Here is a 21,695-nt window from a genome sequence, read left to right on the forward strand (position 1 = left end):
TCATAAATGATAAATTCCAAACACCCCTCGCTGGGTGGCTTCCCTCAACACACTGCTTGGGCTCTGCGTTTGTCTGCAGAGCGTGGCAGGTCACTCGTGCTCCGTGATGCTGGGACTCATCAGCTCCAACCAAGGTGGGCAGAAGGTAACAGCAGCTCTCTGACAAATCATACGCTGGTTCCCTTTGCATCCATTTCTCCAGTGAGCAAAACACAAACAGACAGTCAGGGGATACCAGCGGCATCCTTTTGAAAAGCATTTCATGCTGTCCAAGAGCTCGCGTTTCTCTAATTAGCAGCACTGACCTGATCCAGAGCAGAGTGTTAGCATGGCAGGGTTTTTTTTTTTAGAACAGACATGATTTGAGATGAAATTTTATTTTATTATTTTTTCAGCTGCTTTTCTATTGCAAAATGAGACAGAGCTGCCCTCGGAGATGAAGGCAGAAAGAGATGCGCTGAACTCTCTTGTAGAACTCTCCTGGGCTTTGCAATGGAAAGGGCTCTCAATTTTCAGGGAAATAAAGCAGCATTTCAGCTGTGTGAAATATGAAAATATTAATTTAGCTTGTGAATTTAAAGGCTCTTTTTTTTTTCTTTCTTCAATTATCAGGAAAATAGTAAGAACTTCAATTAAAACTTCATGTAATTTGCTTGTGACCTCCTGTCTGGAGGGTACATTAAAGTAGATAGGTGTCAAAAGAGAAAGACGCAAGGTTGCAGAAGGAAACAAACTTTTCAATGATAAACTATCACTAATGACTCACAAACAGGTGAGCAGTGAGGATCTGTAAACCTGGCACAGGCTGCCCAGAGAAGCTGTGGGTGCCCCATCCCTGGAGGGGCCTGGATGGGCCCTGGGCAGCCTCAGCTGGTGGGGGCAACCAGCCCACAGCAGGGGGTTGGGACCGGGTGGGATTTAAGATCCCTTCCAACCTAAGCAATTCTGTAACTATGATTCTAATTGGCACCACAGTAGTCAAGAAGCATCTGGCACAGGACGTGATCCAGGACAAAACATCATCCAGGAACTGCTCAGTTTTTGCTCAGTGTTTCTTTTTTCTTTTCTTTCAGGTCATTGAGTGCATTACCCAAGGCCGAGTTCTGGAAAGACCTCGGGTCTGCCCCAAGGAGGTTTACGACATCATGTTGGGCTGCTGGCAGAGAGAACCTCAGCAACGGCTCAACATCAAGGAGATCTACAAGATCCTCCATGCTCTGGGCAAGGCCACACCAATCTACCTGGACATCCTTGGCTAGCAGTGGCCACTTGTCAAAAGTCCCCGATCCTTCCTTCCGTCCTTCCTTCCCTTTCCCCTTCCCAAGTCCTTTGCCCCTCAGCTCCCAAGCAAACATCTTCATATAAACTCAAGTGCCTGCTACACATACAACACTGAAAACAAAACAAAACAAAAAGCAAACCAACAAAATTCCCACAAAACAACGACCTGTAAGGCAGTTCGGCTTATATATATTTATAGATATCTCTCTATATATAACTTCCACACCAATACAGAAAGAAGCTGCTGTTACAGAAAAATTATAAGACTTAAAAAAAAAAAAAGGGAGAAAAAGTACTTAAAATATATATATAATTTAAAAAAGAAAAAAAGGAAAGAAAGAAAGGAGAAGGTATCTTTCCCCTGAGCAACGAAGCAGTGAGTTGACATCCTGCTGTGAGTATGGCTCGGGCTGCTGGGCAGGGCTCGAGTCTGGCTACGGCAGCAATGCCAGCCTGAGTAGGTGCTCTGGGAGGAAAGCCCTGCCCTGGTTGTATGATATGCACTGAATGTGTGAAATCAGTCCTCCCTTCTTGTCCTTGCCTCCCTTCCTTCTTCCCAGCCCACAGGTGATGGGCACAAAGACAGGGCAGTGCCCCTGGACAAATTCTCTTTTACCAAACCTTTCCTTCCCTCTCCGTCCTTCCCCGTCTCTCTCTGCCTTTTTCCTCCCTTCGACATTTCAGGACAATTTTTCTAATTTGCTGATTCTTAACTGTATAGACTCAAGGCTTTCAAACACACAGTCAAAGGATTGTGGCACCTACGGGTATAACACACAATGGGAACCAGCTGCCCTCCCGCAGCCAGCGCATCGGATGGGCCCAGCCCTCCCTCCTCCTCTACAGCAGAACTGAAAGAACCTCCACGGGCTGAGGGGGGTCCTGGAGACCCATTCCTGATTCATCCCAACCCACTGTGGCATGTGAGACAGGAGCGCCGTTCGTCTCAGTGCCCAGTGGAGATGGCAACGTTGGGAGGAACCCCCCCATGCCCCATCCCTGCCTTTTCTCCCCACCTTTCATTTTTGTTGGGGCCATGGGATTGTTACCAAGCCACAGCCAAATTAGTGCAGACCCTCAGCAGATATGGTTGCATCCCCCGTTCCCTGCATGGGGGAAGGCTGCAGCACGCAGCAGGAAGCGTGCCAGCATCCCAGCTGGGCATGCCGTTGGGGTCAGCATCTCCCAGTGCCCTCCCTCCTCATCCTCTTCCCTTCCCCATCCCTGCCCCATGCCTCAGTCCAAGCCTTAGGCACAAGCCAGTGTGAGGCCAGGGAAGGGGACAAGGCTAGCGAGATGGCTGGGAACCTCCCAACACCTGCCTGCAGACCCCTTGCCATTCTCCTCACGTCCCCATCCCCTGAAAGGATTGATGCATCTGCCTTTGAGCTGTTGTGAAATGCAGAGGCTGAAGAATAGCTCCACAGGCAGCCCCGGGAGGAGGAGGGGAATGAGGGGAAGGTGCCTCCAGGAGCAGACAGCTCAGCGGATGGCTGCAGCAGCCAGCCTTGCATCTCAATGAGGATAAAGGGCTGACAGGCAGCAACAAGGGGGTGCTGGGGACAGCCAGGGAGAGGCTGAAGCATCCTCCCTAAAACCCATCTCCCTCATGCAGGAGATAATCCCGACCTGGGGAAAGGCTGAGTCAGAAATGAATCCTGCCCATCCAGATGGGGCTGAGAAAACAAAACCTTCCCTGGGATGATTTTTTCCTTCAGATAGCAGAGGGTGAGGGGGAACCTCAGCCTGGCAGATGCTCTCAGGAGGCAGTGAGCAGGCACCACAGGCACCATCAAGGCAATTGAGAAGGCCAGCACAAAAATAACCTGCTCGGATGCGGTTCTCGTCTGGAAGGGAATGAAGATAGGGGAAGAGGCGATGGAGACAGGATCTTGACTCCTTCCCCATGGCCAGAGAGGTGTTTGGGGCCAGGATGCAAGAGGAGATGCATGAGTCTGAGACCGTATTACAGCTGATTACAGCTGGCTACTAAAAGGGAAGATTTTGCATCCCCTCCTCGTCCTCTCTGTCTCTTGCCAATCTCTACCTCCCACCCCTGGCTCTGGCATGACCTGGCTTAAGGTTTCAAGCGGGGCAGGGGATGCTGCTACAAGGTTTGTGGTGGCTGTGGGTTTAGGCCGTGCTTGTGCGAAGAGCACATCGAGTTCAGAGTGAGAGAGGATGGATGGTAGTAAAAACGTGCAACCTTCCCCTTTCTGTTAGATCAGGGCCAGAGGGCCAGTCTCATGCAGCGGAGGCTGGACAGACTGCCACTGGACAGACACCAGCAGCTCACAGCATGGGCACCAAAGGTGGTACGGTCAGGGTGTGAAATGACAGCGTCCACACACGCAAACAAGGTGCCATGCCACCCCCCCAATAGCAGTACTTGCTCTGTTGGGAGTGGATATCTCATTTTCCTCGTTTACAACTTAGGTTCATCTTTGGAAGTGAGAAAGATTGGTTGAAATGTTGCTAGACCTGGAATGGCTCTTTCTGCCTGTAGGCTGCTTTGGCTAAAAGGACTGGAGACTGTATCCAGGGAGAACACGTGATGGTGGTAATAGCCCAACGCCTCCAAAAGAAAACCCTCCACTGGGGCTGCCTGCCCTGTATCCCAAATGGTCTCCTGCTCTTGTGGCTCCCTGACACAGTGCCAGATTGTACAAGGCCTCAGTTTCATCTACCCTCCTCTCTTGCTCTTATGCTCTCATTTCTCTTTCAGCTCACTGGCCTTTACACAGGCAGATTACCTACAGTCACTGTGTTTCCATCGTCAATGCTATTCCCCTATAACCATTCTGCACAACAGTTATATTCTCCTTTCCCTCCTCCTTTCCTCCTTGTTCTCCTCCCTAACACCACTACGCGTCCCTTTGCCAGTTCTTTGTACTGCCCTGACAGCGAGGTGAGCTCAGCAGCCGAGCATCACACCGGGACCTGGTGCAACATGGTTAGGAATAAACAGTCAATGAGAGGCAAGGAGATGAGTCCCCAGAAGATGTGAAGTGGCTGAGACCAAGGTTCAGGCTGTCTGACTGCTTTATGGTTAGCCCCACCAAGTGCAACGACTGCTTTGACAAAAGGTACTTTTGTCAAAGCTAATCGAGAACAATTGCTCAGATGAGCAGGATAAGATGTGCTACAGCGCTGGCTCCCGGCAGCTGCTGCTTTATACCCGGCAGCCTGGTGGTGCTGGATGGAGGTTTGTTGGTGGGGAGGGAGGGAAGGCTGGTTTTTGTTTTGGAGACATGACTGAAACTGCTGCATCCCTTTTTGGTCTGACAATTTTGGATGGGAAGAGGGAAAGCGTCCATGCTGAGTTCCTGGTGAACCCTGAGACCTCATTTCAAGAAGGACTTTCCCTGGAGCAAAAGTAGAGCTGCCCATCAGCATGGATGATGGCACCTTCCCTGTACGAAGAGGGGCTCTTGTGGGGGCTCTGCCACTGCTCCACTGCAAGCAAAGGGAGAAAGAAGAGCAGGTTTGGAGGGAAATCCTCACAGAGTGCCGTAAATCTAAGTGCAGGAAGTATTTGGAGGCAAAGAGAAATGAGTTCACAATCCTTCTCCATTTTCAAGAGAGATACTTCCCATTGCCCTGACTCTGCTATGAGGGGAAAGCTATCCCTGCTGCCTGGGAACATCAACAGGTCTCACCCAGGTCCAGGGCAAACCAGACCTAATTCCCAGCAACTTTCTAGAGAGGGTTGTTGAAAGGGAGATGGGAGCAGTGCTGGTTTGGGCACTGCTGAGAAGGGGCCATGGAGTCTTCCCCATCCCAGCAGCATCCTGCTTTCAGGCACCAGCTCTGTCACCTACGGGTGTCACTGACACAATGCTTTCTTGGTGGTTAAGGTGCTATTAGAGCATGGTACAGATGGCAATCTCATGCCAGGGCTGCAAACTGCGGGCAGTAAATGTGTCGCCAGTCTTAGGGGCTCATCTGTGACCTGTCTCATTTCTTCCAAACAGTTTTCCTTCCACCATAAGTCTGTCAGGTTGCGAGACGAAAGCTGAGACACAGCTAAGGGAAGACATGCAATGATGTGCCAGACTGGAAGCCCATCCTGTCTCCCACAAAACTTACCATTCGCTCTTTCTAAATGTCCCTTGATGCATATATTTTGGGGGCAGAAAAGAGCCTGGACTGCCTCATCTCAGGCCTGTGCCCGTGTCCACGGGGTGTTGAATTGCAGACAGGTGGCTCTGGGAACATGTGCTGCACAGACAAACGTGAAAAACGTGGAATGCCTTTAGAGAGGCTGCTTGTTGAGAGACATCATTAGCTTTGAGCTGTCTGCTTGTCCCCAGGAGTGGGTGGAACAAGGTGAGAAAATATGTGGGGAAATAAAAAAGCCAAGGGAAGGGAAAGGCTGGTTTTTGAAGGCAAGTATCTTGGGCTGGGAAATTGAGACTGGTTTTGGGAGCGTGGCACAGAATTTTAAGTAGCACAGTGGTTACAAGCAAAGAAAAACAGCAACATGCTGGAGCACCAGGAAAAGCCAGCTGTAACACAGGGCAAATACTGGTTTAAAAAGGAGACAGAAACCAATAAAAGCAAGGGACCATTTACCTAGGCGGAAAACAAAACAGCCAAGGTTTATGCTTGTTTGTGATTATTTTCTTTTTCCAATAATTAAATACAACTGTAGAAACAGCATTAAGAAGTTATTTTTTTTGAGGCCACAGACAGGAGCACAGTACTACATGAGCTGGTTTCTTTCATGCGAAAGGCTCTTCCTAGAAATCAAGTGTGTGAGTTTCCTTGAATTCCGGCTATGGTTCGAAGAATGCAGAGCTGGGTCACTGCAAGCCTACAAAGCCATAAGTAGTTCTGAACACGTGATCATCAGACATTCATGTGCAAATCTGCCTGGAGACAGTGATCTGTTTAGCAGTGTGATCTTAGAAAGTTTTATGGAATTGGGCTCAATTTTTCCCCCATGGAATGTCCACATCCTTTGCTCCACTGTGACTTCAGGATGGTGATGCAAAGGTGTAGCAGGAATGCTAAGTCACAGCTTGAACCAGTGATTGAGCACCTGGTGGGAAGGCAGGGCCAGCCCAGGGGAGCTCAGGTGCACACAATACACCTGAGTGACTGAAATGGGTGGAGCCAGGATCCACCCCTTCCCAGACCTCATTTAAGGGTTGGCAGTAGAGGCAAGGGTATTTTGCTGGAGATCCCTGCATGCCTGAGGTCTTCTAAAGGTAAGCAGTTTTTCTTCCTTTGTTTCTGTGTCCACGACTGCTGCGCTTGGGCTTGTTCTCATTTGCTACAGCCCAGGATTGTGCTATCCTGCTACTATTGTTGTACTTTCCATCATGTTATTGCATTACGAAAGGCAATGTAAATAGCTAAATATTTGGTGAATTATGTTTTTCCATTGATAGGACAGGGGAAATGGTTTCAAACTAAAAGAGAAAAGATTTTGATTAGGTATAAGGAATTTTTTTTTTCCTTACAATTAAAGGCAGTGAAGCACTAGCACAGGTTGCCCAGAGAGGTGGTGGGTGCCCCCATCCCTGCAGACACTCCAGGTCAGGCTGGATGGGGCTCTGAGCACCTGATCAGCTGTAGGTGTCCCTGTTCAGTTCAGGGAGTTGGAAGGGACCCTTCAAGGCCATCTGGTCCAATTCAAATGATTCTATTCTATGATCTAGTCAGGAATTTGCTGAGCCAGTGAAGCCATAGCTTACACCCTATGTTTCTGTAACAGCTGTAGGTGTGTTCTCTTTTCATAAAGAAATGGTGAGCATAAACAACCTGCATAAATAAGCTGCTCGCTGTGATGCTGTGCTACAGTGGCTCTTTTGATAGCTGGAAGCTGAGTACACCAACAGGGCTCCTCTGTGACAATCAGGCACTAGCATTCCAGAAGGCTTGCTCTCTTTCTGATGGAAAAGATAGGGCCTTGGAGCCTTGATATAGAGTGCAGCTAGTCTCCAAATGAGTACCAAAAATAGAAAACTCCAGTCTCTGCTTTCTAGGAATGGCCAAAATTGCTCAACTCTAAGGTGCTCCTCCTAGACTCTTGCATCAGTACACATTTAAGGTTTGTTTAAGTAGCTGTGAAGTCCCCAGAAACGGGAATGTCTCCTGTTTTTCCATTACCACCCTCACTGCATGCAGGAACTTCAAGCCTGGAGAACATCGGCATCTTCAAACATTCATTCAGTCTGGCAGTGTCACAAGTGACACAGGCTTGTCAGTTGCTGTTCCAAGAGGAAAGCAGGAGCATTCAGCCTCTTCTGTATCTCTTATTCCTCCCTCCCAGTACACTACTGAGCAATGAAACTTCTCCCTGAGAGAAGTGACAGAAGTCCCACTGCTTACAACTCTGAAAAACTGAACCAAGGAAAGGGGTAAGAGAGCAAAGAGGAAAAAAAAAAAAACAAAACAATTTTGCTGCTTTTTTTTCCTTCCCCTTTTTCAGGGGCTGAACTAACTGAGCTGATAAATTGTTTTAATCTCTATGTCTTTAATTTCTCACAAACCCAATCTGAGAAGTCTTTCTGTATGCAAAGAATGAGCAGCGTCTCTATTTTCATCTGCTAACCCAACAATATTAACATCTCTCCAAGGAGAAAGGAGGCACAACAACTCTAACCATCACTTCCTCACACCATCAGGAATTCTCTGTGGGAACTGATCTCCTGCCCAGCACAAGTGACTGATGCTACAGCTTAAAAACTTGAGCAGTTGTTCAGTCAGGGTGTTTAACTGCAGAACTACTGGTTTCTTAGGACAAGGTCCCAGCAGGGAAGGACTGAAATACCTCTAAAGAAAATCACAGCTCTGGGAGGTCTGGATATTTTTTTGCACGCTTTCTCTCTCTCTCTCTCTCTCTCTGCTGGTTTCCATTCTCAGCAATCTATGTTGCTTGATATTTAGATAGCTGAGTTGCAGCATTCACTCCCTTCCGAGTACAGAGGGCTGGTGAAGCTGTTTGATTTTGAAGTGGTAGGCAAGATAAGATTTCTCCCCCTGCCCTCTTCTCTTTCTCCCTGTGCAGCTCCTGTCCTTGCAGTTCTCAGGACTCGACTAGCAGTTTTCAAATGAAGCGAAAGGCTTAATGTGAGGTGAATCCCGAGACCACAAACAGTCTGGACTTCAAACAGTGAGAAAATTGGCGCCGAATGATTCCGCACACAAAGCAGAAAACTTTCATTTCCTGCAGGCAGGATGGAATTGACTGTTATATTAAGACTTCAGAAGGAGCACTGCCCCGGAGTAATTTCACTGCTGTCAGGCAATGTTGACATCTAGATTAACCTCTGTGCAGTGAATTTTACAGCAAAGCCTCATTGTAATGCATGTGGGGTATCTCCTGTAAATCCCAGCTGAAGCCCACAGTGTCCCACCCTTCTGCACACGAGAAAGGGTTGGGGAGCAGCCGCTATCATTTTTGACCCCAGCAGAGCGTGACTCTAACCTCATCCCGGCCACTTCTGCTGAAACTGATTTCCTACCCTGCCACAGTGACAGTAGCTCCAGACAGTATTTTTTTTCTTTAATTCCCTAAAGAGGCTTACATCATGAAGCTGACTTTTTTTTTTTTGTCAGTGACAAACAGTTCCCTTCACACATCCACCCAACAACACAGATCTAATTAAAAAGCACTAGTTAACCAGTAGCAATTAGGTGCTCGCACTGATTAACTCCAAAGCATGCAATCCCCACAATGCAGCGATCAGACCCGAATGGCAGATAAACTCCTAGCTGTTGAGAGACAATGGCATCCAACCCAACTCAACAGCCCACAGGTGCACTATTAGCTCTGTCTACCAAACCAGAACTGCATGAATTAAAGAAGTGCACCATGCGGGTCAGAGGACATAACAAAAGAAATCTCCTGACTCCTGAACTCAGTGCTCATGCTGTTAAGCTAGACGTTTAGGCCAGAACCAAGCTCTTTTGTCCTTTGCTAGAAGAGCAGGCCAAGCAGCGAGAATTCCCAGGCAGGAGCACCACTGCTTCTTCACTCTTTTGCAGACAATCCTTTTGGTGGTAGATACAAGATACGCCTCTGAGATCTACTTCTTCAGGAAGAAAAACAAAACACTAAAATCTAAAAAACTGGAAGAGGAAGGGAGTTATTTGTCTGCTACTGCCACACTTTCTCCTTCATACCCTCATTTTCAAACTCAGACACTGGTCTGCAGTCTTATGCAGAAAGTTCTAGGCAAGAGACAGGCAATCAGGCACAGAATAGGTTAGTTGCTAACCCTAAGGGCAAAATCTCACCGGTAGTTCTAGAAACGTCGGAGCCCTCCCATCCTTGCACCAATAGTTTTTTTGATACGTTTGTCTAAGTCTTTGGATAGCCTATGAAGAGGTGACATACCTGTATTTCACCTCATCTCCAAATGGAGTTGTGTGGCCCTGGCATTTCTGAAATCAGTCCCATCAGGAAGATTTCTTCAAACTAACATTTACCATTCCCAATCAGAATACGGCTGAAAAGGCTATCCAAGGTTATAGAGAAGGTCAAGCTGTTGCTTTGGACCGAGGAAGGAATTTGATGGACCAATTTAACCGCCACAGCACATCAAAACCTGGTGGCTTCATTTAAAAAGTAATCAGTATTGTATTTCGCTTTAGACATCCGTGCATTAGTGTTCTGCAAATATGATTTCCTCTTTGTTTGCATTATTGATGCCATAAAATGTCAGACACATTAAAGAAAAAAAAAAAAGAGGCCAACCTTTGGGGTTTGGAGTGATTCTGGCTGAATTGCAGTTGGGTTACTTTTCCTTTTATTTCCCATGGTAGTGATGCACTCTTACTCATTCTGCTATTGCTTTACAAACAGTTCTCTGTAAGTGTATTTATTCAGCCAATCATACTTCAGGAAATGCATAACCTTGATATTTTTTGCTTTATGTGGAACTGTGTGTATGTATCTGTTGGGGAGGGGGAATGGTGCAGGGAAGTGGGAGGGTGGAGTTTTTTTTACAAGAGCCCTCCGGTGCTTGGTAGTAAGTTGTTTTTCTGCAATGCTGTGTGACACCCTTCTGCTCAAGTGGCTGAATTGATTTCATCTCAAGAACTGACTTTTGTGATCATGATTTGAGACCTTCTGGTTTTGCTCCATCCAGAATCTTAGTCATTTGCTTTCACCATTCAACAGCCATCTGCCGTCCACAATGGTGCCTAGATGTCTACGCCACACAGATTACACAGTACTTAAGTCTCAGGCATGTGACAGAGGAGTTTTAGCTCCTTCAAGTCCTTGACCAATGGCAAGTTTACTGATTTAGTTCGGTTCCTAAAGTCTTGCTCACTTAAGGCTCCCTAACTACTGTTTCCAAGGCAAATACTATTATCTGCTAAGTGCTTTTTCTCCCAGACTATTAAAGAGCACAGGCTTTAGTAGCCATGTACCTTCTATGTTAACTGTCTATAACAAATGCTAATCTATTGTTCAATATTCCTGTGAACTTTTTGGAAGAATATTCTCTCTTAAAGTGAGTTTTTTTCCCCCCAGTTTTTACACTAGTTTTTTGTTCTTTACCTTTTCAAAAATATTTTGACAGACTAGAGGAAAAACTTGCCTGTCAGTCTGTCCTGTTAACTTGTTTCTGCTTTGATGCACTCACCAGGGAGCTCAAACATGTGGTTTGTGTGGTTTCCCACCAGCTTACCTAGCATGAGAATTAAAGCATCTCTGTCTTGGAAGTACAAGTGGAATGGGGTGGAATTCTCTCCCCTATGCAGGGATTTTCATTATTGGTAAGATTTCTCTTGAGCTTTTCCTTACAGTGATGACAAGATTTGGGAGCAGGTTGAAAGGAATGCAAGGAAGGAATTTAAGGAAGGGACTCAACTAGGAGCTGGACTTCAAGGTCATCTGTTCACCTACTAAGCCTCTCCTTGTTAATAGAGCAAGAATTCCCCAGCTTTTCATTAGCATCTTCCTGTCCAGCTTTCACGTTCATATTCCCGTTTTGATGGCCTTCAGATGATCTCCAAATCTTCTTATCTTCACAGATCTATCTCTGGGGTATTCAAACAGCCCAAAAAAGAAACAGTAAGGTCTGAATGGGCGTTTAATTCAGTGTCCTTCTGCTTCTTTTTCAAAGGGGCAAAGACCATGAAAGTACCAAAATGGGAGAAGTAGAAGTAGTGCAGCTTCTTTTTCAACTGAAATATTTAAGATGCCATGCAGCAGTACCTATAAATATGCCTTGAAATGTTGAATGAGTACAAGGAGTCTATTTGATTTTGTTTTTATGCCTGTAATTTCTCTCACCAAGAATTCAGCTGTTACTCAGCCCCCAGCAGGTTGTTCTGATTGCTGGAGAGATGGTGGGGATTGATTCTGGCTGGGATCTGTTTGAGGCTAGCCTCATTCTCATGTACCTAGATTGAGACAATAGAAATAATCAGCAACGGACTGAATTGTTGTTCCTGTCTAACTAAGCCTTCCTGTGCAATGGCAAGCTAAACTCTGAAGGGTTTGAACACCTGTAACTTTGTCTGGAGTCAATGAAAGCTGTGGATACTGAAGATCACTGAGATTTTACAAAGAGAACAGCAGGACACAGAAGAAAAAATCTAGAAGAAAAAAAAAAACAACCTACAATATTGTATATGAAACGAGATTGGTTGGTTTATACTATGAAAAAATCCACTGTTGTAAAAGAATCAGAATCCTGGCAGCAAAGAAAATTGACCGTCAAGACAGGAGCAGACCTCTATCCTACTAACTTCCCCTTGCCTTTAATTTCCTTTGTCTCTTTCTGCTAATGTAGGACAAATCTTGTCCTACAGCTTTCATGAAATCTGAAATTAATGTAAAAGTCGGGTCTGGGAGAGGAAGAGGGAGATCAAACCCTGCTGGATGATGTAACGGCTTTGTAGCCTAGCATCTTTTCAGTAACAAGTATCTGTTGCGCTTTTTTTTTTTAAACCCACGTTTGAGGTTGAAGTATTGTCCCCAACAACGACAAACTACTTCAATCCTCGACAACAACATGAACAACCGTTAGTAAGGGGGAAGATTTCCACGGACAGACCAAGTGCCGGAGCCGCGTCCCTGCGGATCAGCACCGCGGACAGCGGCCGCGCCCGCCCTCACTGCCCTGCCTCGAAGGGAGCTGGTGGCCTCATGCCTTTCTTTTCTTCTTCCAATCCCCCCTCCCCCCCCCATTTTTTTTTTTTAATTTCTAGCGCGAAATCGCTGGCCGATATCTGTTTTCAAGTGATGGAGGTGGGATGGCTTAAGACTTAAAACAATTAATCCAAGAGAACAATAATTCCCGCGGAGTTAAGCCCTCTAACCTGTTTTCTTCCCACATTATTTTTCCACCTATGGAGTAGAAGTCTCTTACTTGGAGTGTGAAACATCCTTATCTTCTAGTCTACTGGAGAGCCTGGCATACGGAGAATGACTATTCTGTTAGAAGTTCAGAAACTGAGTATTTATTTTAGTGGCAGGATCATGTGATTTTCTTTGCCTATCAGCTAAATTTACTGTTTGTAAAGCACCAGGAGACAAATTTATTGGAAAATTCAAAGCAAGGGGCATAAAAACAATACTGTGGACCCTGGAAATCATTTTGAGATCAAGCTATAAAAAAGTCGCATTACTACGTAATGGAGAACTGTCAGAAAAGAGTCAGCAGAAGATGAAAAGCCATGTACAAAAGAAAGAGCAAGCATCAACAGACAAAGCTCTGGATGGAAAAGTAGTCATATCTCACATACAGGAAAAAAAAAAAGAGGCTCTTCAGTATTCAGATTTCTCAGCTGTCACTCTTGGGATTTCATCTCATTTGTTTTTTCCTGATCATACTGTAGAGGATATGACTTAAAATTAGGGCCGAACATCTTCTGAACCTCACCATCCTCATGAGAATCTATTGTAAAGGGGCATGAAGGTCCATCCTATCCTTGAAAAACACAGAAAGGACAGAAAGGTGGGGTATTCCTCCCTCCCTAACACGTACATCTTTCTATAACCAGTTTCCTCTGTACCCTTTCCTCTCCATACTCCCCTGCAGTGATTGGCAGTTGTGACTACAGGACACCCAGACTGAGACTCAGTGACAATGAGGACTGGGAAGTGCCTGAGACACAGGGCCTCAGAACTTGTGAGTAGCAATACTGTAAACAAGGAACTGTGGTCATATTTCTGATGCTTATGGCTACCTAGAAAGCAGAGAGAGTGAACTTACAGGGGACTGCAAAGATGATTTAATGAGGAGCTCAGAGAGCTAATGGTGGTGAAGGAAGGGAGCAAGGAAGCCTGTTGGAATGTATGGAGAGGAAGGAAATGGTCCAGGATTTGATTCTCAGTAAGGGGTCAGAGATCACCAGGGCAGTAAAAGTTGGATGTGAGCTGAGGTGAGGCAGAAGAGAGTCCTGATCAGGGATGGATGTGAGGAAGCAGTCACTACAAAGTGATGCATATTCACCTGAACTGGTCCTGAAGACTTGGAGAAAGCTTGCCAGGCTTCTCTCAGGTCCATCTTCTCTGCAAGAACTATCATTTTCACTGCATTTATTCTTCTGACAGCTCTGCTTTCAGCATAAACAGGCTGTCTTGTCTTAGCCCCCTCCTCACTCCCCCTGCTCAGCCCCCACACTATGCCAATTCCCTGGGTGAAAGCAAAATGCCTTTTCTATTTTTTTCTTTAAACAAAAGTGTCCTTTTAAATTTTCAGCTAAACTGGGAGGCAATTTCTTGCATGAGAGCTTTGTATAGATAGGCTTATAGCTGAACAAAAATAAATAAATACACTAAATAACCTCTCCCATGCCCACCTTGTCTTAATGAAGTGCTACTTTACACATGTTATTTCAGTAGAAATTAAGGATTTTTGTACAGGCAAACTGACATGGTTTTAGCCTTCAGCAAGCACTACAGCTCCCTCTGTCCCTTCCATGTCAGGCAAGAAGGCAAAAGTTTCCCCAGGAAAAGGTTAAGGATGCACACAACCTTCTTGGGCAAAGACTGTATGCGGTCTTCAAGCTGTGTCTTGAAATAGATTTCAGGGGCTGCAGTGTGCCTCCTCTGATTTCTGTGTGTTTGATGTAATATTGTCCATCAGTGGTTTGTGAGTATGTACAATGATTGATGGCAGACAAACCACTGCGGCTTCGCATGCTGGCACTCTTGTCACCAGGAGAAACACCATCCTTCAGAAAATTACATCCAGGGAACTGCTCCTATACTCAGCTGAGCACTTGAGCCTCACAGGCAGGCTTGCTCCCAGGAGATGCTGATCCACAGTTTGCTCTGCCAGGAGAACTGGCTATGAGAGATGGATGGGGCTAGATTTCAGAGGAAAGGTATTTTGATAGAGATTTTGTTGTTACTGTTACTTAAACCAGGTTATTTTAATCTCAGTTAATATTAGTGAAAGTCTGCATGAGCAGAAAACAAATTCTCTGGTGATGCTTGCTGAATTGTGGTTTTTCGTTTTTGTTTTTTCTTTTACCCCATGCACTAATCCATGTGTTTGCTTAGTGTGGGGTTGCCTTTGCATCTTTTGAATTCTATTTGCCATTTTGCAACTGAACTGCTGGTTCTCAACCTCTTCCATGCTGCAGTCTCCCCCTTTTTCCAAACGAAAACCCACCCTCCTCCCCAGCAAGGAACAATTCAGGATATCCCTCTAGGGAGGGCCCAGCAAGAGCCCGGTGGTTGCGCTCTCTGCCTGCCCATCCCACATCCACGCAGAGGGTGAGGTAGCCTGATCTGGGTATTGACCAAGGTAGGGTTCCTGCTTCTCCTCTGCCTGCCCCGTCATAGGCATAGAGCACACTGCCACCATGGAAGGGGACGACTGATACAGTGCTAGTCAGACTTACAAAAAGACTTCTTAAATCCAAGACTTGCAATGAGGTCAAGGACCTCTTAAAGTGCTGAGGTATTTACCCCCTCCCAGACCATCCCTTCCTTCCTGCCCTTTGTTGTCCCTTCCCCTCTCCCCAGCCTTGAAATGAAACAAAAATTATTTTTTTAAAACTGTGTTAATACTTTATGTTTAGTATAAACGATGATTTAATGGCATCACCAAAGGTCATTTCTTCCATCTCCACTTTACCACGTGCCCTCTTCTCCTCATGGTTCCACTGCCCTCCCCCGTCCGAGCATCTCCCCACCCCACCACAGCGTATCACACACAGGGAAGTGTTCAGCAATGACCACTGGAGAACAGATTTCCAACCACAACCGCCACACCAAACCACCACAAACTGGCACCATTTCCACCTTTAGAACAAACAGTTGCTGCATCTGAAAAGCAGCCTCATTTCTTGAATTAAGATTTTTTTTTTAAAAGCCTTTTATACCTATTTACATGTGTGCGTGCACCGTGTGTACACAGGGGTATCTGTGCATACAGATGCACATGAATCTCCCCCTCAAATATGAATATATTGTATGTTAGAGCTGTAAATATTCCTTGGTCATGCGTCTATGTCTTCTTCAAAGTATCATATCCTCAATGTTATGTTAACAACTTCACTTATTGATCGATGAAACTGTGTGTAGACCTGTACCCTCCTGACATAGTTTATGTAGCTATCTCTTCTCAAATAAAGTACAAAACTACTACGAGCTGGTCCTCCTTTCCATTGTATTCTGAATGTTCTACTTTAATTTATAATAATCTATGCTTAAACACATTTCCCAACCATCCCAACAGCACAGGAACAGACCCAGCCAAAAAGTATAACAGCTGTAACAAAACGTAGTAATCTACAGGTGAAATACTGTCTCTACTGCTGCAACTGAGGGTCTCGCTATTGACCCAATTCATTCTTCCTACCACCTCCCCGGTGCAGCCTTCACCAACCCCAGCTCACTTCATCCCAGTAGAGATGACAGAGTCCATGCAGCTCCTCCCCTGGCAGTGGGTCTCCACATCACTACATCCAGCAGCTCCTCACTGCGCAGAAATTTCTCCCTGACTTAAAAAGGATTCAGTAACTGCCCTGTTGGGCTGATGTTGCCTGGAGAGCTCAGCACCCAAACTGAACAACCCCCTGTGAATCTTGGGGCTAGGAGCAAGACCAAAGAACACAGTAAAATTCACCATTGTCACCTTGACTCTTGACATTGGTTTCAGGGAGAAATTACCAAGACCAGAGGATTTTCACCACTGCAAGTTGAAAAAAAAGTCTTTGCACAGATACGCTTACTGGGCAAAGCCATAAAGGTGATTTGTGAAGTAACATTTAATTTACTGCAAACGACACCACACTCCAGCTGCCAAGAATTTGACTGACAATTTCTATTTATTTATATCCTGCTATACAATATCTGCATTAATGTTGTAAATTTTTCTGATTGGAATTTTACAGTGTCTGCCTGGATATTTATTGATCATAAAATAATCTGCACAACCTGTTATACTCAAGGCAGGGAGAATGGATGCCAGAGAAATCATTTGACAGGATTTGGGTACCTGTGTCCAGGTAACAGAAGATGCTCAGATGATATTTTTATGGCTTTATGTATTAATCAAGAACCAGTCTTTTGAACTGCTTTTCTGCCATATTCCGAAAGCCTCTTCTGAAACATTTCCAAGAGCATGGTATTGGTTTTCTACCAGCAACTCCATATGGACCCTGCAACTTGTCTCATTTGCAGCTCCTCACTATTGAGAAATCCCACCTTCACAAAGAAATCTGGTGTTTTCACAACTGTTCACTAAGACAGCCTATGACAGAAGGATTTGGCTCTTTCAACAGCAGTGAGCCCACCCTGTATCTTTGATTTTTTTTTTTTTGACAGGAAAAGACAGAAGCATAAAATTTCTGCCCACAAGGGAAAAATTACGAAACTTGGTCCCACCTGGGTGTTCCCATATCGCCTAGTAAACAGTCTTCTATTTCATTCACAGTTTCAGCTTTGCAGCTTTTCAGCACCTTCAGTGGATTCTGCCTCCTAACTTTGGGCTTTTTTTGTTGTTATTGCTAGAAGAGACCTTTGCTCCCCCACGGAAATCAGAGTAGTGTGTGCATCTACTGGAGGGAAGCACAAAGTGTACCTGTCTCACTGTGTGCTCATAGTCACAGCTAAGCCCACCTTCCATACTGCATCATCACAGAATCATTACGGTTGGAAAAGTCTGCTAAGATCATCAACCCATGCCCACCATGCCCAGTAACCATGTCCCTCAGGGCCACATCTCCAATGTTCTTGACCACCTCCTGGGTCAGTGACTCCCCCAGTCCTCCCAGTTCCTCCCTCCTGTGCACAAGGCGGCATACCAACATCCCAAATCTTCCTTTCCTTCAGCTTCTGTGATCTCTCATTGCACAACACCCATGCAAACACCCTTGGCAGCCATGTAGGTGTACAATACGTTCACACGCCTACTACTCCTTGCAAGGATATCTCCAGCTCAGGGCACACACAGATTCCAATCCACTCTCCTGCTGTCCCCAGTCTACCCTTCCTCTCAGCTCACACACCTTCTCTCCCCAAGCACACACATCTCATGCCCGGTCCATCACACACGTACCTTCCTACCAGCATCCTCCCAGAGCAACACTTGTACAAACCCAGCACACATACATCCTACTACTCCTGCCCACCACTCCTCTGTCTTCTCCTGCTCTCATTCGTTAAGACCCCAGATTTAGCCTGCTCTTCTCCCCCTGAATGCTGCACTAGCTCTTTCTTCCTGCTGCTTTCCAAGACCCACAGCCTCACCCCTCATTAAACAGCTTTCTCTTCTCTACATCAGCATAACAAACCAGAGGCTGACAGTTTGCATTTTAACCTCATTAGCTGTGGCGAGGCAGCTTGATGGAGAGTGTTCCCTTTTATTATTGATTTAAGGCATTTACGTGATAGAGACCCTTTGAAATTCATTGAAAATACAATACAGAAGAAAACAAAAAACCTCTACTATGTGACCAAGTTCCCTAGGAATCCCCCCTCCCCGTGCATGTTACAGGTCCCTGCTACTTCTCTTTGCCTATCCAGGATGAGGTGGTTACATGAGCATGCAGCAGCTGGTGGAGCACCTAATGGGGCTGGGAACAAAACCACACCGAACTAAAACAGCAGCTGAGACTGTCTACAACTGGGCTGTCACTGCAGTACATATCCTGGATCTGACAGCATCCCCTATGGGCAGGGAGGCAAAGGAAGGACGGGCTTTGCTCGGGGCTCCCTGCACTTCATTCCTGCCACAGCCCCCATCAATGGGCTCAGGCGCACACAGTAACCTTTTCAAGCTCCACAAAACCCTTCACAGATTACCCTTTAGAAAGCAGGAGAGGGAACCAGACCCCTCTGTCCCCTCCGGGCAGATGGAAGAGAGAGGTCCCGGCCTTCCCCCAGGTTGCAGAGCTCCAGCAGAAAGGTTAACGGCACGACGTAATCTTAAGGCACAAGCACAGGGCAGGAGCAGGGGAAATTATTTCCTGCTGAATTGTGGCTGCCGTTATTCCCAGAGAAAAGCAGCAGGTATTCAGGAGCTTCTCATTAGCCAGCATGATTTCCATTAGGCTGTCTATTAACATTTTGTGGCCGTAATAAACACCTACATAATTAACACAAAAAAATGAGCTCTCTCTACGCTAAGAAAGGAGGCCAGAACAAGCTGGGAATAGCACAGACAGGCTGGTTCCTGCCTGGAAATTTCTGCTGGTGAAGGAACTGCTCCTTCCATCCTTTCAGGACAAACCCCCTTACAAAGAGTCAGGATTTAGTGTTCCAGTCTTCCTGGCTCAGCCTACCTCTACCTCCAATATGCAGCCACAAAAAATTCTGCAGATAATTCTTAGAATTTATCCTGCAGATCCCACAGGGGAAATCTGGGGCAGCCCGGTATTCCCTAGTCCCTTGCCACAGCAGCATCTTCCTCCTAAGAACTGATGGGGCAAGAAATACCTTGGGAACAGGCGTGTGATCCCAGCTAGCAGACAAGCCTCAGGAGCTCATAAAAGGTCCCCACGGAAAGAAGATGGGCTTATTACAACTGGAGCGCGTTTATAACCATGAAGTACTCCAACACTTCAAGTCTGCAGTGAATTAATGGGAACACTGTGACAGAGAGGGAAAACCACACCTTCCCAATGCCTCCAGCACTGGCTTTCCATGCCTCCTCCATCCTGCTCCGTGCCTTAACAGCATTTCTGAATACTGCACTCACAGAGGGGAGCTTAGAGGTTGCTATGACTCCCTCCTAGCCCTTGCCCTCTTCGCCAGCTCATTGCCAATGGTGCCATGGGTAACCCCATGCACGGGAGGTTGAGGACGTGTCATTTTGACAGGGCTGCCTGTCCCCCTGCCTCTGGCTTCAGACTTCTGCTACTAAGAATACGTGTGCCCTTTATCATAGCTTTGAAATAGAGAGAGACACTTCGGAATTCAATTAGTCAAACAGTTGCCACAGCAACAAAAACATATAAACTTAAATGATTTATACTCGCAGACACCACTTCAAATAGGAATAAATTTAATACAGCAGCTGGGAATGAAATGCATTGTACAATAAGAAAATTGTATTTTTTCTCTCCCCGATGATAGGCCTCAAGGTCTTAATGCAATATAGATGAAAAAAGATATTTGGGCAGAAGGAAGCAGAATACATTGTGCTGTATGTACAATGCCTGCTTGGAGAGTACAACACATAATGAGCACGTACATCTAATCACAGAGCTCCAATTCTGTTTGCAGACAGCCACAGATCAAAGATTGCAGCTAGCAAATTGACTGCTTGGTTTCACTTTCTTTCTTTGACTCCCTTCCATCTCACGAAACCTTTCCTGTCAGCCCTCGCCCAAGAGGGAAACAAATCAACCTTATTCCAGCAGCTTCTCTGTCTGCTATAGAGCCAAGTCCCAGCCTGGTAAAGTGAGATTTGTGTATGTGTTTATTTTTTGAGCAGAAATGCTTCAGTTCAAACATAGTTCTAGGATTCAAAGTAGAACTTAATTCCAAGAAACGTGCAGGAAAATATTTCCTCTGCAGGAAAAATGCAAAAGCTTGCAAGCAGATCTAGAACAATCTGTCAAAGTGAGAGTCACCTGCAGTAGCTTTCCCCATTAAAGGTTGGATTCATGACTAAAGCCACCTTTCCTGCAGCTCTCCTTGACTCCAAGATTGTCTGGACAGAACTACGGGTATGAGGGCCGTGAGACTGCACAGAAAGTAACGCACGTGCAGACCGCTGGTATAAGTACAACTTCAGTTCATCCCAAATCCAGTACGTACAGATATATATTTTTTCTAACGAGAAAAGTTTTGCCTGGTGGAAAAAACTAGTAAACATCCAGGGAAATGGACTTTTCTTATGGCTAGTTTCCAGCAAACAAGAGTTGTCCAGAATTTGGGCAGAAAGTACCTTCTCCTTAGAGCAGCTGGCTTAGGTCAGCATTGTGGAAGGTTGTGTGCTTGTATAGTTCATCTACCTCCATTGGAAGCACCAAAGCCAGCTGCCATCAGTCCTTGGCAGAGCCTGGATCAGAAGCAGCCTATGTCCAGAGCAAAATGAAGTGGCTCCAAGCACTGCCCTTTTAATATTTACCATCACCCACAAGCAAAAGTCAGTTTTCCAAGGAGGCATTTTGGGAGCCACCACCTGCACCCAGCAAAGCCTGATCAACACTGACACACGCTACCTTCAACAGGAAAGAGATTTTATTCTAGCTATCAACAAACAAAAACAAAGGCTGTAATTCTAACAGAAGCTAGGGGCTCCTCAAAGGAAAAAAAAAAAAAGTAACATAAAAAAACCAAGAACCCACAGTGAGGTTTTATGCTTGTTTAAAGTAGGAGGTCAAGAGTGCTGCTCATCATCAGAGCTGGCAGATGGGGTAGAGAGTTCATGATGCTTTGGGCACAGATCAAGATCAACACCTGCAACTCTGTTTGGCAGCGTTGGAAAGGAAAGCACGCAGATGCAGAACAACAGCTAAACAAAGCTAATAATGAAATCATATTTATGTAGACAGGAAGGAAGCTCAATTGCCAGGAGAGTACTAAAGTCTACAAGTGTAAATACATACCAAATAAGTCAGCTTGACAAGATGCCAAGTTTGCTCAGCAGAGTGTGGCACTTTACTGCTGAAGTGCTCCCGTAGCAGGGAAACCAGGAAAATGTCAAAAAGGTCAATGGGTGAAATGTGTAGCTCCATTAGGAAACTATGAAAACAAGCTTGTATCAATAGGGTTTAGCACTATCTTGCTCACTTGCAAAGTGCCCACTGGTCCTGCCATATTGAAACACAAACATCTTGCTCCAGCGCTCTGCATATTGTTGATCTACAGCTCGCTACTCTCTTCATATGGCAAAATAGAACACGATTTATAAACAAAGGAGCTGATGTACTGAGTTTAACAGCTTGAAGGCTCCAGATTTCAAGCACAACTCACAGAAACAAATTCTGTCATCTGGCAACACCGAGATCATGAAGGATGTAGATGTACAAAGATG

The 21,695-nt window shown here is 45.7% G+C and overlaps 1 protein-coding gene and 1 long non-coding RNA gene across 5 annotated transcripts in view; both read left to right on the forward strand.

Annotated features, from left to right (window-relative positions):
* Positions 1-1,543, forward strand: part of NTRK3 (neurotrophic receptor tyrosine kinase 3) — a 179,268-nt gene extending 177,725 nt beyond the window's left edge. For 2 of the 4 annotated variants that reach the window (XM_021407493.1, XM_021407492.1), the window contains one exon: positions 1,074-1,541. In XM_021407493.1, the coding sequence (XP_021263168.1) occupies positions 1,074-1,259 (186 nt within the window). In that variant the 3' untranslated portion in view covers positions 1,260-1,541. Of the gene's footprint in view, positions 1-1,073 lie in introns of all 4 variants that reach the window. The other 2 variants (XM_021407496.1, XM_021407490.1) reach the window with 2 other exon arrangements.
* LOC110403789 lies at positions 6,462-14,039 on the forward strand. The gene is made up of 2 exons (XR_002441830.1): positions 6,462-6,494; positions 8,300-14,039. It is a non-coding gene; the product is annotated as an uncharacterized LOC110403789 (long non-coding RNA).

Source organism: Numida meleagris, chromosome 9, assembly GCF_002078875.1.
Source record: "Numida meleagris isolate 19003 breed g44 Domestic line chromosome 9, NumMel1.0, whole genome shotgun sequence".
Lineage (NCBI taxonomy): Eukaryota > Metazoa > Chordata > Aves > Galliformes > Numididae > Numida > Numida meleagris.